Genomic DNA, 23,911 nt, shown 5'->3' with positions numbered 1-23,911 from the left:
ATCTATTTCCAGAACATTTTCATCATCCCCAAATAAAACCCTGTACCCATTAGTAACCACTACCCATCACCTTTTTATTCCAGCCCCTGGCAACCAATAAGCTACTTTCTATCTCTATGGATTTGCTTATTCTGGAAATTTAATATACACAGAGTCATATAATACAATACATGGCCTTTTATACCTAGCTTCTTTCACCTAGCAAACTGTTCTCAAAGTTCATCCATATTGTATCATGGATTAAATATTCCATTATATGGGTATGCTACATTTTGTTCATCCATTCATCAACTGATTGACATTTCGGATGTTTCCATTTTGTTTTGTTTTTTTTAATTTTTTATATCATACATATTTCTCATTGAAGTATACCTGATTTATAATATTATATTACTTTAGGTGTACGGCATAGTGATTCAGTATTTTTACCAATTATATTCTTTAAAGCTATTACAAGATAATGGCTATAATTCCCTGTGCTATACAATATATCCTTGTTGCTTATCTAACTTATACACAGTAATTTGTATCTCTTAATCCCATACCCTTAAATTGTCCCTCCCCCCTTTCCCTCTCCAGTTGTTTCCTTTTTAAAGCTATTATGAACAATGCTGCTATAAATATTTGTGTTACAAGCATTTGTATGAACATATGTTTTCAATTCTCTTGTGCATATACCTAGCAGTAGAATTGCTAAGTCATATGGAAGCTTTATGTTTAGCTTTTTGAGAACTTCCAAACTGCTTTCGACAGCAGCTGCACCATGTTACATTCCCACCAGCAGTGTATGAGGATTTCAATTTCTCCATATCTTCACCAACACTTCTTATTTTCCATTTTTGTATTTATACATATCTCAGTGTCTGCAAAGTGGCATCTCATTGTGGTTTTCATCTGCATTTCTCTAATGACTAATAATGTTGAGCATCTTTTCATGTGCTTATTGCCCATTTGTCTTCATTGGAGAAATGCCTACTCAAGTGTTTTGCCCATTTTAAATTTGAATTATTTATACTTTTATTGTTGAGTTCCAAGAACTCTTTATGTATTCTAGATGCTAGATAATTACCAGTTATATGACATGCAAATATTTTCCCCCATTCTGTAGCAGCCCACTAACTTCACAGTGTCTTTTGATGAAAAAAAGTTTAAAATTTTATGACTTCCCTGGTGGCACGGTGGTTAAGAATCTGCCTACCAATGCAGGGGACACAGGTTCGAGCCCTGGTCCGGGAAGATCCCACATGCCGTGGAGCAACTAAGCCCGTGTGCCACAACTACTGAGCCTGCATTCTAGAACCGCGAGCCACAATTACTAAGCCCGCATGCCTAGAGCCCGTGCTCCGCAACAAGAGAAGTCAGCGCAATGAGAAGCACGTGCACTGCAACAAAGAGTAGCCCCCACTCACCACAGCTAGAGAAAGCCTGCACGCAGCAATGAAGACCCAACACAGCCAAAAATAAATAAATTTATTTTTATAAAAGAAAGTTTAAAATTTTGGTGAAGTCCAATTTAGCGATTTTTTCTTTGCTTGTGCTTGAGGTGCCATATCCAAGAAATCATTGCCTGACCTAAGGTCACAAAGATTTATACCTATGTTTTATTCTAAGAGTTTTATATTTTCAATGCTTACTTTTAGATATTTGACCATAAATATGGATTCTGGACTCTCAGTTCTTTTCAATTGATCTATATGTCTGTCTTCACGCCAGCAGCACACTATCTTGATACTATAGTTTTGCAGCAAGTTTTGAAATTAACAAATGTGAGTCCTCCAGGCTTCCCTGGTAGCGCAGTGGTTGAGAGTCCGCCTGCTGATGCAGGGGACACGGGTTCGTGCCCCAGTCCAGGAAGATCCCACATGCCGCAGAGCGGCTAGGCCCGTGAGCCGTGGCTGCTGAGCCTGCACATCCAGAGCCTGTGCTCCGCAACGGGAGAGGCCACAACAGTGAGAGGCCCGCGTACCACAAAAAAAAAAAAAAAAAAAAGTGAGTCCTCCAACTTTGTTCTTTTTCAAGATCGTTTTGCCTGTTTTAGGTCTCATGAGTGCTGATATGAATTTTAGGATAAGGGTATCAATATCTGCAAATAACAATGAAGCTGGAATTTTGATAGGGATTGAATTCAATCCGTAGATAAATTTGGGGGAATATTGCCATATTAATATTAAGCCTTCCAATCCATGAATATAGAATATTTTTCCATTTATTTTGATCTTCTTAACTTCTTTCAATAAAATTTTATGGCTTTCTTTCACTTCTTTTGTTAAATTTATTCATGAGTATAATCCCTAAATAAAATTCTCTATTCTCAAATGACATGATCTTATACAGAGAATATCCCTAGAAATCCACACAAAAAAACTAGAAGAACTAGTAAAGAAGTTCAGCCAGGTTACAGGGTTCAATAAACAAAAATCAGTTGTATTTCTATTCATTAACAATGAGTAATCCAAAAATGAAATTAAGAAATCAATTCCACTTAAATTACAACAAAAAATTAAAAATTAGAAATAAATTTAACAAAACAACTGCAAGACTTATACACTAAAAACTACAAAACATTGTTGAAAGAAATTAAAGAAGGCCTAAATAAACAGACAGATATCCCATGTTCACAGATCAGAAGACTTAATAGTCTTAAGATGGCAATGCTCCACAAATTGAGCCAAAGATTCAATGTAATTCCCATCAAAATTCTAGCTGGCTTTTTCTGCAGACACTGATATGCTGATCTTAAGATTCATCTAAAAATTTAAGGGACCCACAACAAGCAAAACCATTTTGAAAAACAAGAACAAAGTCATAAGGCTCACACTCACTATTTCAAAACTTACTACAAAGCTACCACAATCGAGACTATGGTATTGGCATAAGGAGAGACATATAAATCAACAGAATAAAACTAACAGTCCAGAAAGAAATGCTTAAATTTAGGGTCAATTGATTTTTGAAAAGGCTGCAAAGACAATTCAATGAGGAAAGAACAGTCTCTTTTAAAAAATGGTGCTAGGACTGAATACCCAAAACAAAAGAATGAAACTGAATACCTACCTCATGTCATATGAAAAATTGACTCAAAGTAGATCAAAGGCTTAAATGTAAAGCTAAAAGCTATAAAATTCTTAGACTAAAATACAGGAGTAAATCTTCATGATCCCGGATTAGGCAATGGTTTCTCAGATATGACAACTAAAGCACAAGCAACAAATGAAAATAATAGATGTCAATTCTCCCCAAATTGATATATAGGCTGAACATAATTCCAATGAAAATTACTGCAAAAACTCTGTGTAAATGTGGACAAGATTATTCTAAAATTTGTATGTAAAGAAAACGGAATTAGAATAGCTAAAATAATTCTGAAAAATAATAATAAAGTGGAAAGAATGACTACACATTTTCAAGACTTTATAGCTATAGTAAAGAAGACAGTGTGGTACTGAAAGAAGGATACACCCATGGATCAAAAGGAAAGAATAGAGATCGCAGAAAGAGATCCATCCACACAAGTATGGCCAACTGATATTTAACAAATGAGCAAAAGCAATTCAATGGTGGAGGGATAGTCTTTTCAACTACAGGTGCTGGAGCAATTGGATATCCATAAACAAAAAAGGAACCTCAACCTAAACCTCACACCTTACACAAAAAATAACTCAAAATCAAACACAGATTTAAACGTAAAAGGTAAAGCTATAAAACTTTTAGAAGAAACTACAGGGAAAAAATCTTTCAGATCTAAGGCTTGGTGAAGAGTTTTGAGACAGAATACCAAAAGCATAATCCATAATAGAAAAAAATTAATTGCACTTCATCAAAATTACTTTTGTTCTGCAACCCGATTAAAAGACTGATTAGACAAGCTACAGACTAAGTGACAATATTTACAAACACATATTGGACAAAGGACTCAAATCTAGAATACATCATTCTCAAAATTCACAGTAAAAAATCAAATAATCTAATGACAAAATGGCCAAGAGACATGAAGAGACATCTCACCTAAGAGTATATACAAATGGCGGGACTTCCCTGGTAGTACAGTGGTTAAGAATCCGCCTGCCAATGGAGGCGACATGGGTTCGAGCCCTGGTCCGAGAAGATCCCACATGCGGCGGAGCAACTAAGCTCGTGCACCACAATTACTGGGCCTGCACTCTAGAGCCCACGAGCCACAACTACTGAGCCACAACTACTGCCACAACTACTGAAACCCGTGTGCCTAGAGCCTGTGCTCCCCAACAAGAAAAGCCACCACAATGAGAAGCCCACACACCACAACGAAGAGTAGTCTCCGCTCGCCGCAACTAGAGAAAGCCCGCGCACAGCAACGAAGACCCAAAGCAGCCAAAAATAAATAAACAAATAACTAAACTTTTTAAAAAACAGAATATACAAACGGCAAATAAGTACATAAAAAAAAATTCAACATCATTAGCCATTAGTGAAAGGCAAACTGAAAGCGATGAGATATCACTACACGTCTAATAGAACAGCTAAAATAAGTCACAATACCAAATGCTGGCATGGATGCAGAGAATGGGATCTCTAATATATTGCTGGTGGGAATTAAAATATCACAGCCACTCTAAAAAAAAGTTTGGGAGTCTCTTTAAAAATAAATAGGTAGGGGCTTCCCTGGTGGCGCAGTGGTTAAGAATCTGCCTGACAATGCAAGGTACATGCGAGCTCTGGCCTGGGAAGATCCCACATGCTGCGGAGCAACTAAGCCCGTGCGCTACAACTACTGAGCCTGAGCTCTAGAGCCCGCAAGCCACAACTACTGAGCCCATGTGCCACAACTACTGAAGCCTGCGCGCCTAGAGCCCATGCTCCACAACGAGAGGCCACAATATGAAGCCCACACACCACAACGAAGAGCAGCCCCCACTCACCACAACTAAAGAAAGCCTGTGCACAGCAACAAAGTCCCAACACGGCCATAAATAAATAAATAGGTAGAGGGGAGCTTCAAGATGGCAAAAGAGTAAGACGTGGAGATCACCTTCTTCCCCACAAATACCTCAGAAATACATCTGCAAGTGGAACAACTCCTACAGAACACCTACTGAACACTGGCAGAAGACCTCAGACCTCCCAAAAGGCAAGAAACTCCCCACGTACCTGGGTAGGCCACAACAAAAAAGAAAAAACAGAGACAAAACAATAGGGACGGGAGCCCCAACAGTGGGAGGGAGCTGTGAAGGAGGAAAGGTTTCCACACACTAGGAAGCCAAGTCGCAGGCAGAGACTGCAAGTGGCGGAGGGGGGAGCTTTGGAGCCATGGAGGAGAGCGCAGCAACAGGGCTGCAGAGGGCAAAGCGGAGAGATTCCCACACAGATGATCGGTGCCAACCAGCACTTACCAGCCTGAGACGCTTCTCTGTTAACCCGCCAGGACAGGCAGGGGCTGGGAGCTGAGGCTCCAGCTTCGGAGGACAGATCCCAGGGACAGGACTAGGATTGGCTGCGTGAACACAGCCAGAAGGGGGCTAGTGTGCCACAGCTAGCCGGGATGGAGTCCGGGAAGAAGTCTGGAGCTGCCAAAGACGCAAGAGACTTTTTCTTGCCTCTTGGTTTCCTGGTGCGTGAGGAGAAGGGATTAAGAGCGAGACGCTCAGGCTGCTTCTGCAGCCACCAAGAAGCCTGTATGCTAGCACAAGTCACTATCCACACCGCCCTTCCCAGGAGCATGTGCAGCCCGCCACTGCCAGGGTCCCATGATGCACGGAAAACGTCCCCGGGGAGAACACACAGCACACCTCAGGCTGATGCTACATCACGCTGACCTCTGCCGCCGCAGGCCCGCCCCGCATCCGCACCCCTCCCTCCCCCTGGCCTAAGTAAGCCAGACCCCTGAATTAGCTGCTCCTTTAACCCCGTCCTGTCTAAGTAAGAACAGACTCCCTCAGGCAACCTACACACAGAGGCAGGGCCAAATCCAAAGCTGACCCGAGGAGCTGTGTGAACAAAGAAGAGAAAGGGAAATTTCTCCCAGCAGCCTCAGGAGCAACGGATTAAATGTTCACAACCAACTTGATATACCCTGCATCTGTGGAATACCTGGATAGACAACGAATCATCCCAAATTGAGGAGGTGGACTTTGGGAGCAACGATATATATTTTTTTCTCCCTTTTTCTCTTATTGTCAGTGTGTATGCGTACACTTCTGTGTGTGATTTGGTCTGTATAGCTTTGCTTTTACCATTTGTCCTACGGTTCTGTCTGTCCGTTTTTGGGGGGTTTTTTTAGTATACTTTACAGCGCTTGTTATCATTGGTGAACTTCTTTTTTCGTATGGATCTTCTCTTCTTTCTTTCTAATTACTTTAAAAGAATTTTTTAATAACTATAGTTTGTTTTTTAATAACATTTTTATTTTATTATATTTTATTTTATCTTTTTCTTTCTTTCCTTCTTTTTTCCTCCCTTTTATTCTGAGCCATATGGATGACAGGATCTTGCTGATCCAGCCAGGGGTCAGGCTGTGCCTCTGAGGTGAGACACCCAAGTTCCAGAAATTGGTCCACAAGAGACCTCCCAGCTCCACATAATATCAAACGGCGAAAATCTCCCAGAGATCTCCATCTCAACGCCAAGACCCAGCTCCACATAATATCAAACGGCGAAAATCTCCCAGAGATCTCCATCTCAACGCCAAGACCCAGCTCCACTCAACGAACAGCAAGCTACAGTGCTTGATGCCCTATGTCAAACAACTAGAAAGACAGGAACACAACCCCACCCAGTAGCAGAGAGGCTGCCTAAAATCATAGTAAGGTCACAGACACCCCCAAAACACACCAGCAGACGTGGACCTGCCATCAGAAAGACAATATCCAGTGTCATCCACCAGAACACAGGCACTAGTCCCCTCCACCAGGAAGCCTACACAACCCACTGAACCAACCTTAGCCACTGGGGGCAGACAACAAAAAAAACGGGAACTACGAACCTGCAGCCTGCGAAAAGGAGACCCCAAACAGAGTAAGTTAAGCAAAATGAGAAGACAGAGAAACACACAGCAGATGAAGGAGCAAGGCAAAAACCCATCAGACCAAACAAAGGAAGAGGAAATAGGCAGTCGACCTGAAAAAGAATTCAGAATACTGATAAATGTGATCCAAAATCTTGAAAACAGAATGGAGAAAATACAAGAAATCTTTAACAAGGACCTAGATGAACTAAACGGCAAACAAACAATCATGAACAACACTATAAATGAAATTTAAAATTCTCTGGAAGGAATCAGTAGCAGAATAACTGAGGAAGAAGAAAACATAAGTGACCTGGAAAATAAAATCGTGGAAATAACTACTGCAGAGCAGAATAAAGAAAAAAGAATGAAAAGAATTGAGGACAGTCTCAGAGAGCTCTGGGACAATATTAAACTTACCAACATTCGAATTACAGGGGTCCCAGAAGAAGAAGAGAAAAAGAAAGGGACTGAGAAAACATTTGAAGAGATCAGAGTTTAAAACTTCCCTAATATGAGAAAGGAAATAGTTAACCAACTCCAGGAAGCACACAGACTGCCATACAGGAAAAATCCAGGGAGAAACACACCAAGACACATATGAATCAAACTATCAAAAATTAAACACAAAGAAAAAATATTAAAAGCAGCAAGGGAAAAACAACAAATAACACACAAGGGAATCCCCATAAGGTTATTAACAGCTGATCTTTCAGCAGAAACTCTGCAATCCAGAAGGGAGGGGTAGGACATATTTAAAGTGATGAAACGGGAAAATCTACAACCAAGATTACTCTACCCAGCAAGGATCTCATTCAGATTTGATGAAGAAACTAAAACCTTTAGAGACAAGCAGAAGCAAAGAGAATTCAGCACCACCAAACCAGCTATACAACAAATGCTAAAGGAACTTCTCTAGGCAGGAAACACAAGAGAAGGAAAAGGCCTACAATAACAAACCCAAAACAATTAAGAAAATGGTAACAGGAACATACTTATCGATAATTACCTCAAATGTAAATGGATTAAATGCTCCAACCAAAAGACACAGACTTGCTGAATAGATACAAAAATAACACCAATATATATGCTGTCTACAAGAGACCCACTTCAGACCTAGGGACACATACAGACTGAAAGTGAGGGGATGGAAAAAGATATTCCATGCAAAGGGAAATCAAAAGAAAGCTGGAGTAGCAATTCTCATATCAGACAAAACAGACTTTAAAACAAAGCTATTACAAGAGACAAAGAAGGACACTACATAATGATCAAGGGATTGATCCAAGAAGAAGATATAACAATTGTAAATATTTATGCACCCAACATAGGAGCACCTTCATACATAAGGCAAATACTAACAGCCATGAAACAGGAAATCAACAGTAACACCATCATAGTAGCGGACATTAACACCCCACTTTCACCAATGGACAGATCATCCAAAATGAAAATAAATAAGGAAACACAAGCTTTAAATGGTACATTAAACAAGATGGACTTAACTGATATTTATAGGACATTCCATGTGAAAACAACAGAATACACTTGCTTCTGAAGTGCTCATGGAACATTCTCCAGGATAGATCATATCCTGGGTCACAAATCAAGCCTTGGTAAATTTAAGAAAATTGAAATTGTATCAAGTATCTTTTCTGACCACAACACTATGAGACTAGATATCAATTAGAGGAAAAAATCTGTAAAAAATACAAACACATGGAGGCTAAACAATATACTACTTAATGACCAAGGGATCACCGAGGAAATCAAGAAATACCTAGAAGCAAATGACAATGAAAACACGACAACCCAAAACCTATGGGATGCAACAAAAGCAGTTCTAAGAGGGAAGTTTACAGCAATACAATCCTACCTTAAGAAACAAGAAACATCTCAAATAAACAACCAAACCTTACACCTAAAGCAATTAGAGAAAGGAGAACAAAAACACCCCAACGTTAGCAGAAGGAAAGAAATCATAAAGATCAGATCAGAATTAAATGAAAAAGAAATGAAGTAAACGATAGCAGAGATCAATAAAACTAAAAGCTGGTTCTTTGAGAAGATAAACAAAATTGATAAACCATTAGCCAGACTCATCAAGAAAAAAAGGAAGAAGACTCAAATCAATAGAATTAGAAATGAAAAAGGAGAAGTAACAACTGACCCTGCAAAAATACAAAGGATCATGAGAGATTACCACAAGCAACTATATGCCAATAAAATGGACAACCTGCAAGAAATGGACAAATTCTTAGAAATACACAACCTTGCGTGACTGAACCAGGAAGAAATAGAAAATATGAACAGACCAATCACAAGCACTGAAATTTAAACTGTGATTAAAAATCTTCCAACAAACAAAAGCCCAGGACCAGATGGCTTCACAGACGAATTCTATCAAACATTTACAGAAAAGCTAACACCTAACTTTCTCAAACTCCTCCAAAATACAGCAGAGGGAGGAACACACCCAAACTCATTCTACGAGGCCACCATCACCCTGATACCAAAACCAGACAAAGATGTCACAAAAAAAGAAAACTACAAACCAATATCACTGATGAACATATATGCAAAAATATTCAATAAAATACAAGCAAACGGAATCCAACAGCACGTTAGAAGGATCATAATCAACTGGGGTTTATCCCAGGTATGCAAGGATTCTTCAGTATATGCAAATCAATCAATGTGATACACCATATTAACAAACTGAACTATAAAAACCATAAAACTGGAAAAGTGGACAGCTACATGTAAAAGAATGAAAGTAGAACACTCCCTAACACCATACACAAAACTAAACTCAAAATGGATTAAAGACCTAAATGTAAGGCCAGGCAGTACCAAACTCTTAGAGGAAAAAATAGGCAGAACACTCTATGACATAAATCACAGCAAGATCCTTTTTGACCCACCTCCTAGAGAAATGGAAATAAAAACAAAAATAAACAAATGGGACCTAATGAAACTTCAAAGCTTTTGCACAGCAAAGAAAACCATAAACAAGACCAAAAGAAAACCCTCAGAATGGGAGAAAATATGTGCAAACGAAGCAACTGACAAAGGATTAATCTCCAAAATTTACAAGCAGCTCATGCAGCTCAATATCAAAAAAACCAAACAACCCAATCCAAAAATGGGCAGAAGACCTAAACAGACATTTCTCCAAAGATGATATACAGATTGAAAACAAACATATGAAAGAATGCTCAACATCATTAATCATTAGAGAAATGCAACTCAAAACTACAATGCAATATCATCTCACACTAGTCAGAATGTCCATCATCAAAATATCTACAAACAGTAAAGGCTGGAGAGGGTGTGGAGAAAAGGGAACCCTCTTGCACTGTTGGTGGGAATGTAAGTTGTTGATATAGCCACTATGGAGAACAGTATGGATGTTCCTTAAAAAACTAAAAATAGAACTACCATACGACCCAGCAATCCCACTACTGGGCATATACCCTGAGTAAGAAAACTGTAATTCAAAAAGAGGCATGTACCACAATGTTCACTGAAGCTCTAATTACAAGACTCAGGACATGGAAGCAACCTAAGTGTCCATCAACAGATGAATGGATAAAGAAGATGTGGCACATATATACAATGGAATATTACTCAGCCATAAAAAGAAATGAAATTGAGTTATTTGTAGTGAGGAGGATGGCCCTAGAATCTGTCATACAGACTGAAGTAAGTCAGAAAGAGAAAAACAAATACCGTATGCTAACACATATATATGGAATCAAAAAAAAATGCTCATGAAGAACCTAGGGGCAAGATCGAATAAACACGAAGACCTACTAGAGAATGAACTTGAGGACACCGGGAGGAGGAAGGGTAAGCTGGGACAAAGTGAGAGAGTGGTAGTGTATATATGGACATATATACACTACCAAATGTAAAATAGATAGCTAGTGGGAAGCACTCGCATAGCACAGGGAGATCAGCTCGGCGCTTTGTGACCAGCTAAAGGGTGGGATAGGGAGAGTGGGAGGGAGGGAGACACAAGGGGAAAGAGATATGGCGATATATGTATATGTATAACTGTTTCACTTTGTTATAAAGCAGAAACTAACACACCATTGTAAAGCAATTATACTCCAATAAAAATGTTAAAAAAATTTAAAAGAAAAAGATACTACTATGTATAAAATAAGCTACAAGGATGTATCGTGTAACACAGGAATATAGCCAATATTTTATAATAACTGTAACTGGAGTATAACCTTAAAAATTGTCAATCATTATATTGTACACATGTAACATATAATATTGTACATCAAGTATATGTCAATAAAAAATTATATAAAGCACTCAGGTTTTTTTCTCACGTGAACTGCTATCAAGCCAAATGTACCAGTGACACAGTGTATTACATAGGGAGTTGGTTTCTTAAATATTGAAATTTTATAGGCTTGAGGAGTTTAAGTAACAGCCCAAGGTCATACAGCAAGTTCGTGTAATAGTTGAGATATAAGACCAAGACCTGCTGGACTTCATATCAGTTTTTTATAGTAGTTGCATTAAAGTAGCCCACAAAGGATATTAACATTACAAGGCAAGACAAAATTACCACGAGGGGTTCTCTTTTTAAATAGTCAACCTACGTTGTAGGGTAGGGAGCGTTAGCCTAAAAGTCAGAAAATCTTGGTTCTGGTCTTAGATCTTCAACTAACTCACACCTTCTCTCTGAACCTCAGTTTCATCATTTAAAAAATAAGAAGGAATTAAACAAAACCTAAATAAATGGGTAGATATCTCATATTCATGGATCAGAATACTTAACATTATTAAGATAGCAATACTCCTCAAATTGATCCAGATTGAACGCTATTCCTATAGGATCCCAGCTGATTTGTTGCAATAATTGACAGGCATATCCTAAAATTCATATGGGAATGCAAGAGACCCAGAAGAGCTGAATAACCTTGAAAAATAACAAAGCTAGAAACTCACACTTCCTGATTTCAGAAGTGACTACATAACTACTGTAATCAAGACAGTGTGGCACTGGTAAAAGGACAAACATATAGATCAATGGAAGAGAATCAGGAGTCCAGAAATAAACCCTCACATTTAGGATCAATTAATGTTTTTTTAAAACACAAAGTCTTTTATTGAGAAGCTGCACAAATTAACTCCAAATTACTGCCACAGAGAAGAGGAGGCTTCAAGGCACAAAACTTGTTGCTGCACTCCATCTTACTTACACTCAAGTACTAGAAGCTAAAAGCCATCCCTTTTACAGTATTACATCTTTTCATCTCTGCTCTTGCCCCCTGTAGTTTCATTAAAAGACAATGAACGTTTTAAGGTAGTCAAATGGAAAATATAAAATTGCACCATTTTAACAAAGCTTAAAGTATTTCCATTCTCAAGCATGAGAAGAATTCAAAATAACACACTTGGTATTTTATTACACTCCATTCCCTGTGTCATTTCCTCATCAAAAGGCTCTTGGTTGGAACAGCCTTTGGAATCGGAAAGGCGGTGCAATCCCAGACTGATAAATAGAGGTAAAATTTTTAAAAACAATGGCCAAATTAGATCAATTTGATTTGTTCTCTAGATCATTAAACTTGATTTTTAGTTTCAAAGATAACATTATTGTGACTCTCTATTCCTCCTATGTTTAGTTGACACAGATCTAAAAATTATAGCCTTTTTGGGGGCTTTTTCTTTTTAACTTCTTTATTGGAGCATAATTGCTTTACAATGGTGTGTTACTTTCTGCTTTATAACAAAATGATTCAGCTATACATATATATTCCCATATCTTGTCCCTCTTGCGCTTCCCTCCCACCCTCCCTATCCCACCCCTCTAGGTGATCACAAAGCACCGAGCTGATCTCCCTGTGCCATGTGGCTGCTTCTCACTAGCTATCTATTTTACATTTCGTACTGTATATATGTCCATGCCACTCTCTCACTTCCTCCCAGCTTGCCGTTTCCCCTCCCTGTGTCCTAAGTCCATTCCCTATGTCTGCATCTTTATTCTTGCCCTGGCCCTAGGTTCTTCAGTCCTCTTTTTTTTTTTTTTAGATTCCATATATATGTGTAAGCATACGGTATTTGTTTTTCTCTTTCTGACTTACTTCACTCTGTATGACACACTCTACGTCCATCCACCTCACTACAAATAACTCAGTTTTCTTTCTTTTTATGGCTGAGTAATATTCCACTGTATGTATCTGGCTGAATAATATTCCACTGCATATATCTGCCACATCTTCTTTATCCATTCATCTGTTGACTGACACTTAGGTTGCTTCAATGTCCTGGCTATTGTAAATAGAGCTGCAATGAACACTGTGGTACATGACATTTTCCGAATTATGGTTTTCTCAGTGTATATGCCCAGTAGTGGGATTGCACGGTTGTAGTTTTAAGGAAGCTCCATACTGTCCTCCATAGTGGCTGTTATCAATTTACATTCCCACCAACAGTGCAAGAGGGATCCCTTTTCTCCACACCCTGTCCAGCATTTACTGTCTCTAGATTTTTTGATGCTGGTATTCTGAGTGGTGTGAGGTGATACCTCAGTGTAGTTTTGATTTGCATTTCTCTAATGATTAGTGATGTTCAGCATCCTTTCATGTGTCTGATGGAAATCTGTATATCTTCTTTGCAGAAATGTCTATTTACGTCTTCTGCTCATTTTTGGATTGGGTTGTTTGTTTTTTTGATATTGAGCTGCATGAGCTGCTTGTAAATTTTGGAGATTAATCCCTTCTCACTTGCTTCGCTTGCAAATATTTTCTCCCATTCTGAGAGTTGTCTTTTCGTCTTGTTTATGGTTTCCTTTGCTGTGCAAAAGCTTTTAAGTTTCATTAGGTACCCTTTGTTTATTTTTGTTTTTATTTCCATTTCTCAAGGAGGTGGGCCAGAAAGGATCTTGCTGTGATTTATGTCAGAGTGTTCTGCCTATGTTTTCCTCTAAGTGTTTGATAGTGTCTGGCCTTACATTTAGGTCTTTGATCCATTTTGAGTTGATTTTTGTGCGTGGTGTTGGGGAGTATTCTAATTTCATTCCTTTATATGTAGCTGTCCAGTTTTTCGAGCACCACTTATTGAAGAGGCTGTCTTTTCTCCATTGTATATTCTTGCCTCCTTTATCAAAAATAAGGTGACCATATGTGCATGTGTTTATCTCTGGGCTTTCTATCCTGTTCCATTGATCTATATTTCTGTTTGTGTACCAGTACCATACTGTCTTGATTACTATAGCTTTGTACTATAGTCTGAAGACCGGGAGCCTGACTCCTACAGCTCTGTTTTTCTTTCTCAAGACTGCTTTGGCTAATCGGAGTCTTTTGTGTTTCCCTACAAATTGTGAAATTTTTTGTTCTAGTCCTGTGATAAATACCATTGGGAGGTTAAGAGGGATTGCACTGAATCTGTAGATTGCTTAGGGTAGTACAGTCATTTTCACAATGTTGATTCTTCCAATCCAAGAACGTAATATAGCTCTCCATCTGGTTGTATCATCTTTAATTTTTTTCATCAGTGTCTTAACAGTTTTCTACATACATGTCTTTTGTCTCCTTAGGTAGGTTTACTCCTAGCTATTTTATTCTATTTGTTGCAGTGGTAAATGAGGGTGTTTCCTTAATCTCTACTTCAGATTTTTCTTCCTTAGTGTATAGGAATGCAAGAGATTTCTGTGCATTAATTTTGTATCCCACTACTTTACCAAATTCACTGATTAGCTCTAGTAGTTTTCTGGAAGCATCTTTTGGATTCTCTTTGCATAGTATCATGTCATCTGCAAACAGTGACAGCTTTACTTCTTCTCTTCCGATTTGGATTCATTTTCATTCTTTTTCTTCTCTGAGTGCTGTGGCTAAGACTTCCAAAACTATTTTGAGTTACAGTGGTGAGACTCGACAACCTTGTCTTCTTCCTGATCTTAGTGGAAATGGTTTCAGTTTTTCACCACTGAGAACGACGTTGGCTGTAGGTCTGTCATATATGGCCTTTATTACGCTGAGGCAAGTTCCCACTATGCCTACTTTCTGGAGGGTTTTTATCATAAATGTGTGCTGAATTTTGTCAAAAGCTTTTTCTGCATCTATTGAGATGATCATATGGATTTTCTCCTTCCATTTGTTAATATGGTTTATCATATTGATTGATTTGCATATATTGAAGAATCCTTGCATTCCTGGGATAAACCCCACTTGATCATGGTGTATGATCCTTTTAATGTGCTGTTGGATTCTGTTTGCTAGTATTTTGTTAACGATTTTTGCATCTATGTTCATCAGTGATATTGGCCTGTAGTTTTCTTTCTTTGTGATGTCTTTGTCTGGTTTTGGTATCAGGGTGATGGCGGACTCATAGAATGAGTTTGGGAGTGTCCTTCCCTATGCTATATTTTGGAAGAGTTTGAGAAGGATAGGTGTTAGCCCTTCTCTAAGTTTTTGATACAATTCGCCTGTCAGGCCATCTCGTCCTGGGCTTTTGTTTGTTTGAAGATTTTTAATCAGTCTCGATTACAGTGCTTGTGATTGCTCTGTTTACATTTTCTATTTCTTCCTCGTTCAGTCTCAGAAGGTTGTGCTTTTCTAAGAATTTGTCCCTTTCTTCCAGGTTGTCTATTTTACTGTCTATTTTACTGTCTATTTACTGTCTATTTTACATATAGTTGCTTGTACTAATCTCTCATGATCCGTTGTACTTCTGGAGTGTCAGTTGTTACTTCTCCTTTTTCATTTCTAATTCTATTGAGTCTTCTCCCTTTTTTTCTTGATGAGTCTGGCTAATGGTTTATCAATTTTGTTTATCTTCTCCAAGAACCAGCTTTTAGTTTCACTGATCTTTGCTACTGTTTCCTTCATTTCTTTTTCATTTATTTCTGATCTGATCTTTATGATTTCTTTCCATCTGTTACATTTGGGTGTTTTTTCTTCTTCTTTCTCTAACTGATTTACGTGAAAGGTTAGGTTGTTTGAGATGTTTCTTGTTTCTTAAGGTAGGATTGCATTGCAATAAACTTCCCTCTTAGAACTGCTTTTGCTGCATGCCATACGTTTTGGGCCATCCTGTTTTCATTGTCATTTGTTTTTAGGTATTGCTTGATTTCCACAGTGATCCCTTGGTTATTAAGTAGTGTATTGTTTAGCCTCCATGTGTCTGTATTTTTTACAGATTTTTCCCTGTAACTGATACCTACTCTCATAGCACTGTGGTCGGAAAAGATACTTGATACAAGTTCAATTTTCTTAAATTTACCAAGGCTTGATTTCTGACCCAAGATATGATCTATCCTGGAGAATGTTCCATGAGTACTGGAGAAGAAACTGTATTCTGTTGTTTTTGGTTGGAATTTCCTATAAACATCAAATAACTCCATCTTGTTTAATATATCATTTAAAGCTTGTGTTTCCTTATATATTTTTGATAATCTGTCCATTGGTGAAAGTGGGGTGTCAAAGTCCCCTACTAAGATTGTGTTACTGTCGATTTCCCATTATACAGCTGTTATCATATCCCTTATGTATTGAGATGCTCCTATGTTGGGTGCATACATATTTACAATTGTTATATCTTCTTCTTGGATTGATCCCTTGATCATTACATGGTGTCCTTCTTTGTTTCCTGTAATACTCTTTAAGTTTTCTTTTGTCTGATATGAGAGTTGCTACTCCAGCTTTCCTCTGATTTCCATTTGTATGGAATATCTTTTTCCATCCCCTCACTTTCAGTTTGCATGTGTCCCTAGGTCTGAAGTGACCCAGCATATATACGGGTCTTGCTTTTGTATCCATTCAGCCAGTCTATGTCTTTTGGTTGGAGCATTTAATCCATTTACATTTAAGGTAGTTATCGATATGTAGCTTCCTATTTTCATTTTTAGTTGTCTTGGGTGTGTTACTGTAGGTCTTTTCCTTCTCTTGTATTTCCTACCTAGAGAATTTCCTTTAGCATATGTTATAAAGCTGCCTTAGTGGTGCTGAATTCTCTTAGCTTTTGCTTGTCTGTAAAGGTTTTAATTTCTCCATCAAATTGGAATGAGATCCTTGCTGGCTAGAGTAATCTTGGCTGTAGGTCTTTGCCTTTCATCACTTTAAATATGTCCTGCCACTCCCTTCTGGCTTGCAGAGTTTCTGCTGAAACATCAGCTGTTAACCTTATGGGGATTCCCTTGCATGTTATTTGTTGTTTTTCCCTTGCTGCTTTTAATATGTTTTCTTTGTATTTAATTTTTGATAGTTTGATTAACATGTGCCTTGGCATGTTTCTCCTTGGATTTATTGTATATGGGATCCTCTGCGCTTCGTGGACTTAACTATTTCCTTTCCCATATCAGGGAAGTTTTCAACTATAAGCTCTTCGAATATTTTGTCAGTCCCTTTCTTTTTCTCTTCTTCTTCCGGGATACCTATTATTTGAATGTTGGTGCGTCTAATGTTGTCCCAGAGGTCTCTGAGACTCTCCTCAATTCTTTTCATTCTTGTTTCTTTATTCTGCTCTGCAGTTGTTATTTCCACTATTTTACCTTCCACGTCACTTATCCATTCTTCTGCCTCAGTTATTCTCCTATTGATCCCTTCTAGAGAATTTTGAATTTCATTTATTGTGTAATTCATCATTGTTTACTCTTAGTTCTTCTAGGTCCTTGTTAAAGGTTTCTTATATCTTCTCCATTCTATTTCCAAGATTTTGGATCATCTTTACTATCGCTATTCTGAATTCTTTTTAGGTAGACTGCCTATTTCCTCTTCATTTGTTTGGTCTCATGGGTTTTTGCCTTGGTCCTTCATCTGCTGTGTGTTTCTCTGTCTTCTCATTTTGCTTAACTTACTCTGTTTGGGGGTCTCCTTTTCGCAAGCTGCAGGTTCATAGTTCCCGTTGTTTTTGTTGTCTGCCCCCAGTGGCTAAGGTTGGTTCAGTGGGTTCTGTAGGCTTCCTGGTGGAGGGGCCTGGTGTCGGTGTTCTGTTGGATGAGGCTGGATCTTGTCTTTCTGGTGGGCAGGTCCACGTCTGGTGGTGTGTTTTGGGGTGCCTGTGGACTTATGATTTTAGGCAGCCTCTCTGCTAATGGGTGGGGTTGTGTTCCTGTCTTGCTAGTTGTTTAGCATAGGGTGTCCAGCATTGTAGCTTGCTGTTCGCTGAGTGGAGCTGGGTCTTATCGTCAAGATGGAGATATCCAGGAGAGCTATCGCTGTTTGATATTGCGTGGAGCCGGGAGGTCTCTGGTGGACCAATCTCCGGAACTTGGCTCTCCCACCTCAGAGGCACAGGCCTGACACCCTGCCATAACACCAAGACCCTGTCAGCTACACGGCTCAGAAGCAAAGGGAGAAAAAAAGAAAGAAGAGAGCAACCAAACCAAAAAAACATCCACCAATGATAACAAGCACTAAAATCTCTACTAAAAAAAAAAATCGGACAAACAGAACCCTAGGACAAACGGTAAAAGCAAAGGTATACAGAAAAATATCACACAAAGAAGTGTACACATACACACTCACCAAAAGAGAAAAAGGAAAAAAGTATCTATCTATCTATCTATCTATATATAAAAGGAAAAGGAAGAGAACAACCAAATCAATAAACAAATCTACCAATGATAATAAACTCTAAATACTAAACTAAGGTAAACATAAAACCAGAAATAAATTAGATGCAGAAAGCAAACCTCAAGTCTACAGTTGCTCCCAAAGTCCACCGCCTCAATTTTGGGTTGATTCGTTGTCTATTCATGTATTCCACAGATGCAGGGTACATCAAGTTGATTGCGGAGATTTAATCCGCTGCTCCTGAGGCTGCTGGGAGAAATTTCCCTTTCTCTTCTTTGTTCACACAGCTCCTGGGGTTCAGCTTTGGATTTGGACCCGCCTCTGGGTGTAGGTCACCTGAGGGCATCTGTTCTTCGCTCAGACAGGACGGGGTTAAAGGAGCAGCTGATTAGGGGGCTCTGGCTCACTCAGGCCGCGGGGAGGGAGAAGTATGGAATGTGGGGCGAGCCTGCGGCAGCAGAGACCAACATGACATTGCAACAGCCTGAGGCGCGCCGTGTCTTCTCCCAGGGAAGTTGTCCCTGGATCACGGGACCCAGGCAGTGGCAGGCTGCACGGGCTCCCGGAAATGGAGATGTGGATAGTGACCTGTGCTTGCACACTGGCTTCTTGGTGGCTGCAGCAGCAGCCTTAGCGTTTCATGCCCGTCTCTGGTGCCCGCGCTGATAGCCGCAGCTCATGCCCGTCTCTCGAGCTCGTTTAGGTGGTGCTCTGAATCCCCTCTCCTCGCACACCCCGAAACAGTGGTCTCCTTCCTCTTAGGCAGTTCCAGACTTTTTCCTCCTGGCTAGCTGTGGCACACTAGCCCCCTTCAGGCTGTGTTCACACAGCCAACCCCAGACCTCTCCCTGGGATCTGTCTTCCAAAGCCGGAGCCTCAGCTCCCAGCCCCCGCCCGTCCCGGCAGGTGAACAGACAAGCCTCTCAGGCTGGTGAGTGCTGGTCCACACCGACCCTCTGTGTGGGAATCTCTCTGCTTTGCCCTCTGCACCTCTGTTGCTGCGCTATCCTCCATGGCCCCAAACCTTCCCCCCTGACCACCTGCTGTCTCCACCAGGGAAGGGGCTTTCCAGTGTGTGGAAACTTTTCCTCCTTCACAGCTCCCTCCCAGAGGTCCAGGTCCCATCCTTATTCTTTTGTCTCTGTTTTTTCTTTATTCTTCTGCCCTACCCAGGTACGTGGGGAGTTTCTTGCCTTTTGGGAAGTCTGAGGTCTTCTTCAGCATTCAGTAGGTGTTCTGTAGGAGTTGTTCCACATGTAGATGTATTTCTGATGTATGTGTGGGGAGGAAGGTGATCTCCACGCTCACTCCTCTGCCATCCTGAAGGTCTCCTCTAGTAGCCTTCTTATTTAAGTATTATTTACTCAATGTGTTATTGGTTTTAGGGCATTCTATCTGAGCTTCAGGCTCCTCATTTGTAAAATCGGGATACCACCACCTCACAAACTCTCCACGCCACAAAGTCAAATAAGAGTTCCAGAGCCTCGCCAGAATCAATTAATTTTTGACAAGAGTGCTAAGACCATTCAATGGGGAAAGAATAGTCTTTTCAATAAATGGTGCTGGGACAACTGGATAGCTATATGCAAAAGAATGCAGCTGGACTCCCACCCCATGCCATACTCAAAAATTAACTTGAAATGGATCAAAGACCTAAATGTAAGTGCTAAATCTATAAAACTCAAAGATATGCAGAAATTGGAGCCCTCAGAGACTAGTGGCAGTGTAAAATGGTACAGCCACAGTGGAAAACAGTCTGGCAGTTTCACAAGAGGTTAAACATAGAGTAATAATGTTATTCAGCAATTCTACTCCTAGGTATATATCCAAGAGAAATGTAAAAATGTACACACAAAAATATGTACATGAATATTCACAGCAGAATTATTCATAATAGCCCCAAACTGGAAACAATCCAAATGTTCATCAATAGATGAATGGATAAACAAAATTTGGTATATCCATACAGTATAACATTATTTTGTAATAAAAATATTGATACATGCTACAACATAGATAACCTTGAAAACATGCTAAGTAAAAGAAGCTAATCACAAAAGATCAAATACTGTATGATTTCATTTATATGAAATGCCCAGAACAGGTAAATCTATAAAGACAGAAAATATATTAGTGGTTGCTAGTGCTGGGGTCAGGAGGAATAGGGAGTGACTGCTAATGGATAGGGGGTTTCTTTTGGGGTAATGAAAATGTTTTAAACTTAAGACTGTGGTGAAGGTTGTACAATTCTATGAATATACTAAAACCATTGAATTGTACATTTAAAATGTGTTAATTTTATAGTATACAAATTATAAATTTCTCAATGAAGATGTTAAAAAATAAAACTAAGATTACGCTAGATGATTCTTAAGGTCTCTTTCATTTCTAGAATTACATAATTTCAGAGAGTAAACTCATCACAGCTTACATTTTGTCAACTGAAAATGCACACCTAACTGCATGGTGACAAAATAAGGAAACCCACAAGCCAAACTGAGGTAAAGTACAACTCTGAACACTGACACCAGCAGACTTTTAGAAAACATCAGCGAATAACCCAGAATAATTGCAAATGTGAAGGCTCTTTTTGGGCAAATATTTTAGGTAGACTGTGAATGTAAGATATCCACAGAGACAGGTATTTCAAGTAGAAGCCACTGCCACAAATAAATGATAGGTATTACATGCAGTGGTTGAAAATGATGATTAGTTATATAAGTCTTTTCAATCTCACCCACCCAGATAGGTACCAATCACCATTAGTAATGTCACCTTCAGATATAAAACAGATTAAAAAGGCCAAATATAATATCCTATAAAAGACCAATGACACCAGACTTTCTTCTAATAGGTTATATGTCATCACTTTTGCATTTATGTATATAAAATGCCCCACTGTGAGGCCCTACTGGCTATGATACCTACTGACTCTGCTTGGTAAGAAAGCACTCTGAAAACGTCCCTCTCCGTAGCAGTCTTCTGCATAGTCACATGGAACTCAGTGGAGCAACTCTGCATTAATTTGACATATAACTTCTCCAGACCCTGGAAAATAAACCACAATACAATGTAATAATGAGAATAACCACAATTGTTACTAATAACTGCCACAGCTAAAAATCAATGGTAACTTACAGCCATGGCAGCTTGAAAAAATTCATCAGCGATCACAGCATTTCCACCATCCACCCATCCTTTTCCTGTTTTCAGATTCATCTGGAAGAAAGAAGTTAGAAAATAATTTTTAAAAACTCACACCTCTTCAAAACTGACTGAGGATTATATTGGAGAAAACATTTAATTCTCTGTTCATATTCAGTAGTGTAATCCAGAGAAAACAAAAAACTAACAGCATTTATTAGACTTCTGTGCTCTGCTCAGAGCTCCATAATTAAAGAGAAATGGTCTTAAGAAAAGCAATAATAAAAAATTAATATACTTGGAAACACATCTTCTAAGAAAATACTAAAAGAAAACATTGAGATAATTTAGACAGGAAGAGAAAGTTCTAAAACTTAATGCCTGGGGCTTCCCTGGTGGCGCAGTGCTTGAGAATCTGCCTGCTAATGCAGGGGACACGGGTTCGAGCCCTGGTCTGGGAGCATCCCACATGCCACGGAGCAACTAGGTGTGTGAGCCACAACTACTGAGCCTGCGCGTCTGGAGCCTGTGCTCCGCAACAAGAGAGGCCACGATAGTGAGAGGCCCACGCACCGCGATGAAGAGTGGCCCCCGCTTGCCACAGCTAGAGAAAGCCCACGCACAGAAACAAAGACGCAACACAGCAAAAATAAATAAATTAATAAACTCCTACCACCATCTTAAAAAAAAAAAACTTAATGCCTCACATACTTGAAGAAAGTTATATGATAAGCACTAGACTATAAGTCAACATACCTCGGTTCTAGTTTTTAACTATGTCTCTAATAAAATTTTTCTTAGACCAGCAAACGTTTACTATGTATCCTTTACATGCCAGGCACCCTGAAGAAGCTCACAGTATTATAACTGACAGACACCTAAATAAATAGTTGCTAAGTAATATGCACAAATACTGTGGAGGCAAACAAGGACTGAATCAAGATAGAGGATTGAGCACACACTACAGCCACCCCTTCTATTATAAATCCCTAGAAATGATGTGTATATAGTACATACTGTGATATACTATAAATTTTATATACTATAAATATATATAATATATACTATAAATTTTATATACTATGAACCCCTAGAAAGGATATATATATATTTATATGATATATATATCCTTTCTAGGGATTTATATATATTTTCTATAAATAAAAGAAAAATATACATATTTTTCTTATTAATAATAGTCCTGAAAAATAAGGGGCGTTTTTAGTTGATATGAAATTATGAAGAACCTCTGAAAAACAGCAAATGGAATGAGGCAAAATCCCATATCCTAAAATGCACGAAAATGCAAAATGTGGAAACATTCTGGATATGAACAGGAGGAGTATCAGGCAGTAGGCTTCATCCCCAACAGATATATTCTCCCCTCCTCCCCAGAAAGGAACAGTAAGTACAATCACTTAGGCTAGAGAAAAACAGAGTTCCAGGTGGCTGACAACACAGGTCAATGCAAAACCTCTGGTCTTAATTCTCCATCAGTCACTGGATTCAGTTACAGTAAACAGTGTGACACAGAAGACTATCAAGGAATCTCAAATTAAATATAAGCAAGAATCACCAAATGTTTGAGGGTAACCAATAATATGAAAGGACATCACACTCAACAAACAGAATACCTAAGGAAATAGAATTAAGACAGCAAGTAGATGGAAACATAAAGAGAAATACATTATCCACAGAATTAAACAGTAGTCATAATCAATAAAATGCTCCTTTTAGGTTCCATTCTTTGAAATCAATAAAGCCAAAAATGCAAATGTGAGAGGTAACAGAAGTTAGAAGGGTAATGGTGGGGAAAGGGAGAGAGAATAATAAAGGTACTAATATCTTCACAGAGTTGAAAGTAAAGATATACTCTCCAAAACTGATGGAGAAATAAAAACTTAAACATATTAAAATAAATAAATTTCAATTAAATAAATTTCAATTAAAATAATGATAATAATTAAATTAAAAACAGTATAATTAACAAAAACTGAAAGGAGTAGGGGAGGTAATATATGATGAGATAAATCTTCATCTATCATAACAGAAAGAAACAGACCATATACGAAGCTGATAAATCAAGATTTAATTATTGTAGGCTGAATTGTGTCGACCCCTCCCACCAAAAAATTCATATGTTGAAGTCCCAGCTCCCAGTACCTCAGAATGTGACTGTATTTAAAGATAGGGCCTTTAACAAAATGATGACGTTAAAATGACACCATTAGGTGTGCCCTAATCCAAT

At 38.8% G+C, this 23,911-nt stretch overlaps 1 protein-coding gene across 2 annotated transcripts in view; it reads right to left on the bottom strand.

The window, feature by feature from the left end:
• The window catches only part of TEX11 (testis expressed 11), a 358,129-nt gene that overhangs the window by 281,986 nt on the left and 52,232 nt on the right, over nucleotides 1–23,911 (bottom strand). For both annotated transcript variants that reach the window (XM_022561047.2, XM_089904417.1), the window contains exons 5-6: nucleotides 21,658–21,738; nucleotides 21,448–21,567 (exon numbers count right to left, since the gene is read on the bottom strand). In XM_022561047.2, the coding sequence (XP_022416755.1) occupies nucleotides 21,448–21,567; nucleotides 21,658–21,738 (201 nt within the window). The remainder of the gene's footprint in view (nucleotides 1–21,447; nucleotides 21,568–21,657; nucleotides 21,739–23,911) is intronic.

The sequence above is a fragment of the Delphinapterus leucas genome, chromosome X (assembly GCF_059928025.1).
Source record: "Delphinapterus leucas isolate spDelLeu-1000000601 "Yukka" chromosome X, BTC_Dleu_Yukka2, whole genome shotgun sequence".
Classification (NCBI taxonomy): domain Eukaryota; kingdom Metazoa; phylum Chordata; class Mammalia; order Artiodactyla; family Monodontidae; genus Delphinapterus; species Delphinapterus leucas.
The sequence above is the reverse complement of the archived record's forward strand: the minus strand, read 5'-3'. Positions and strand labels throughout refer to the sequence as shown.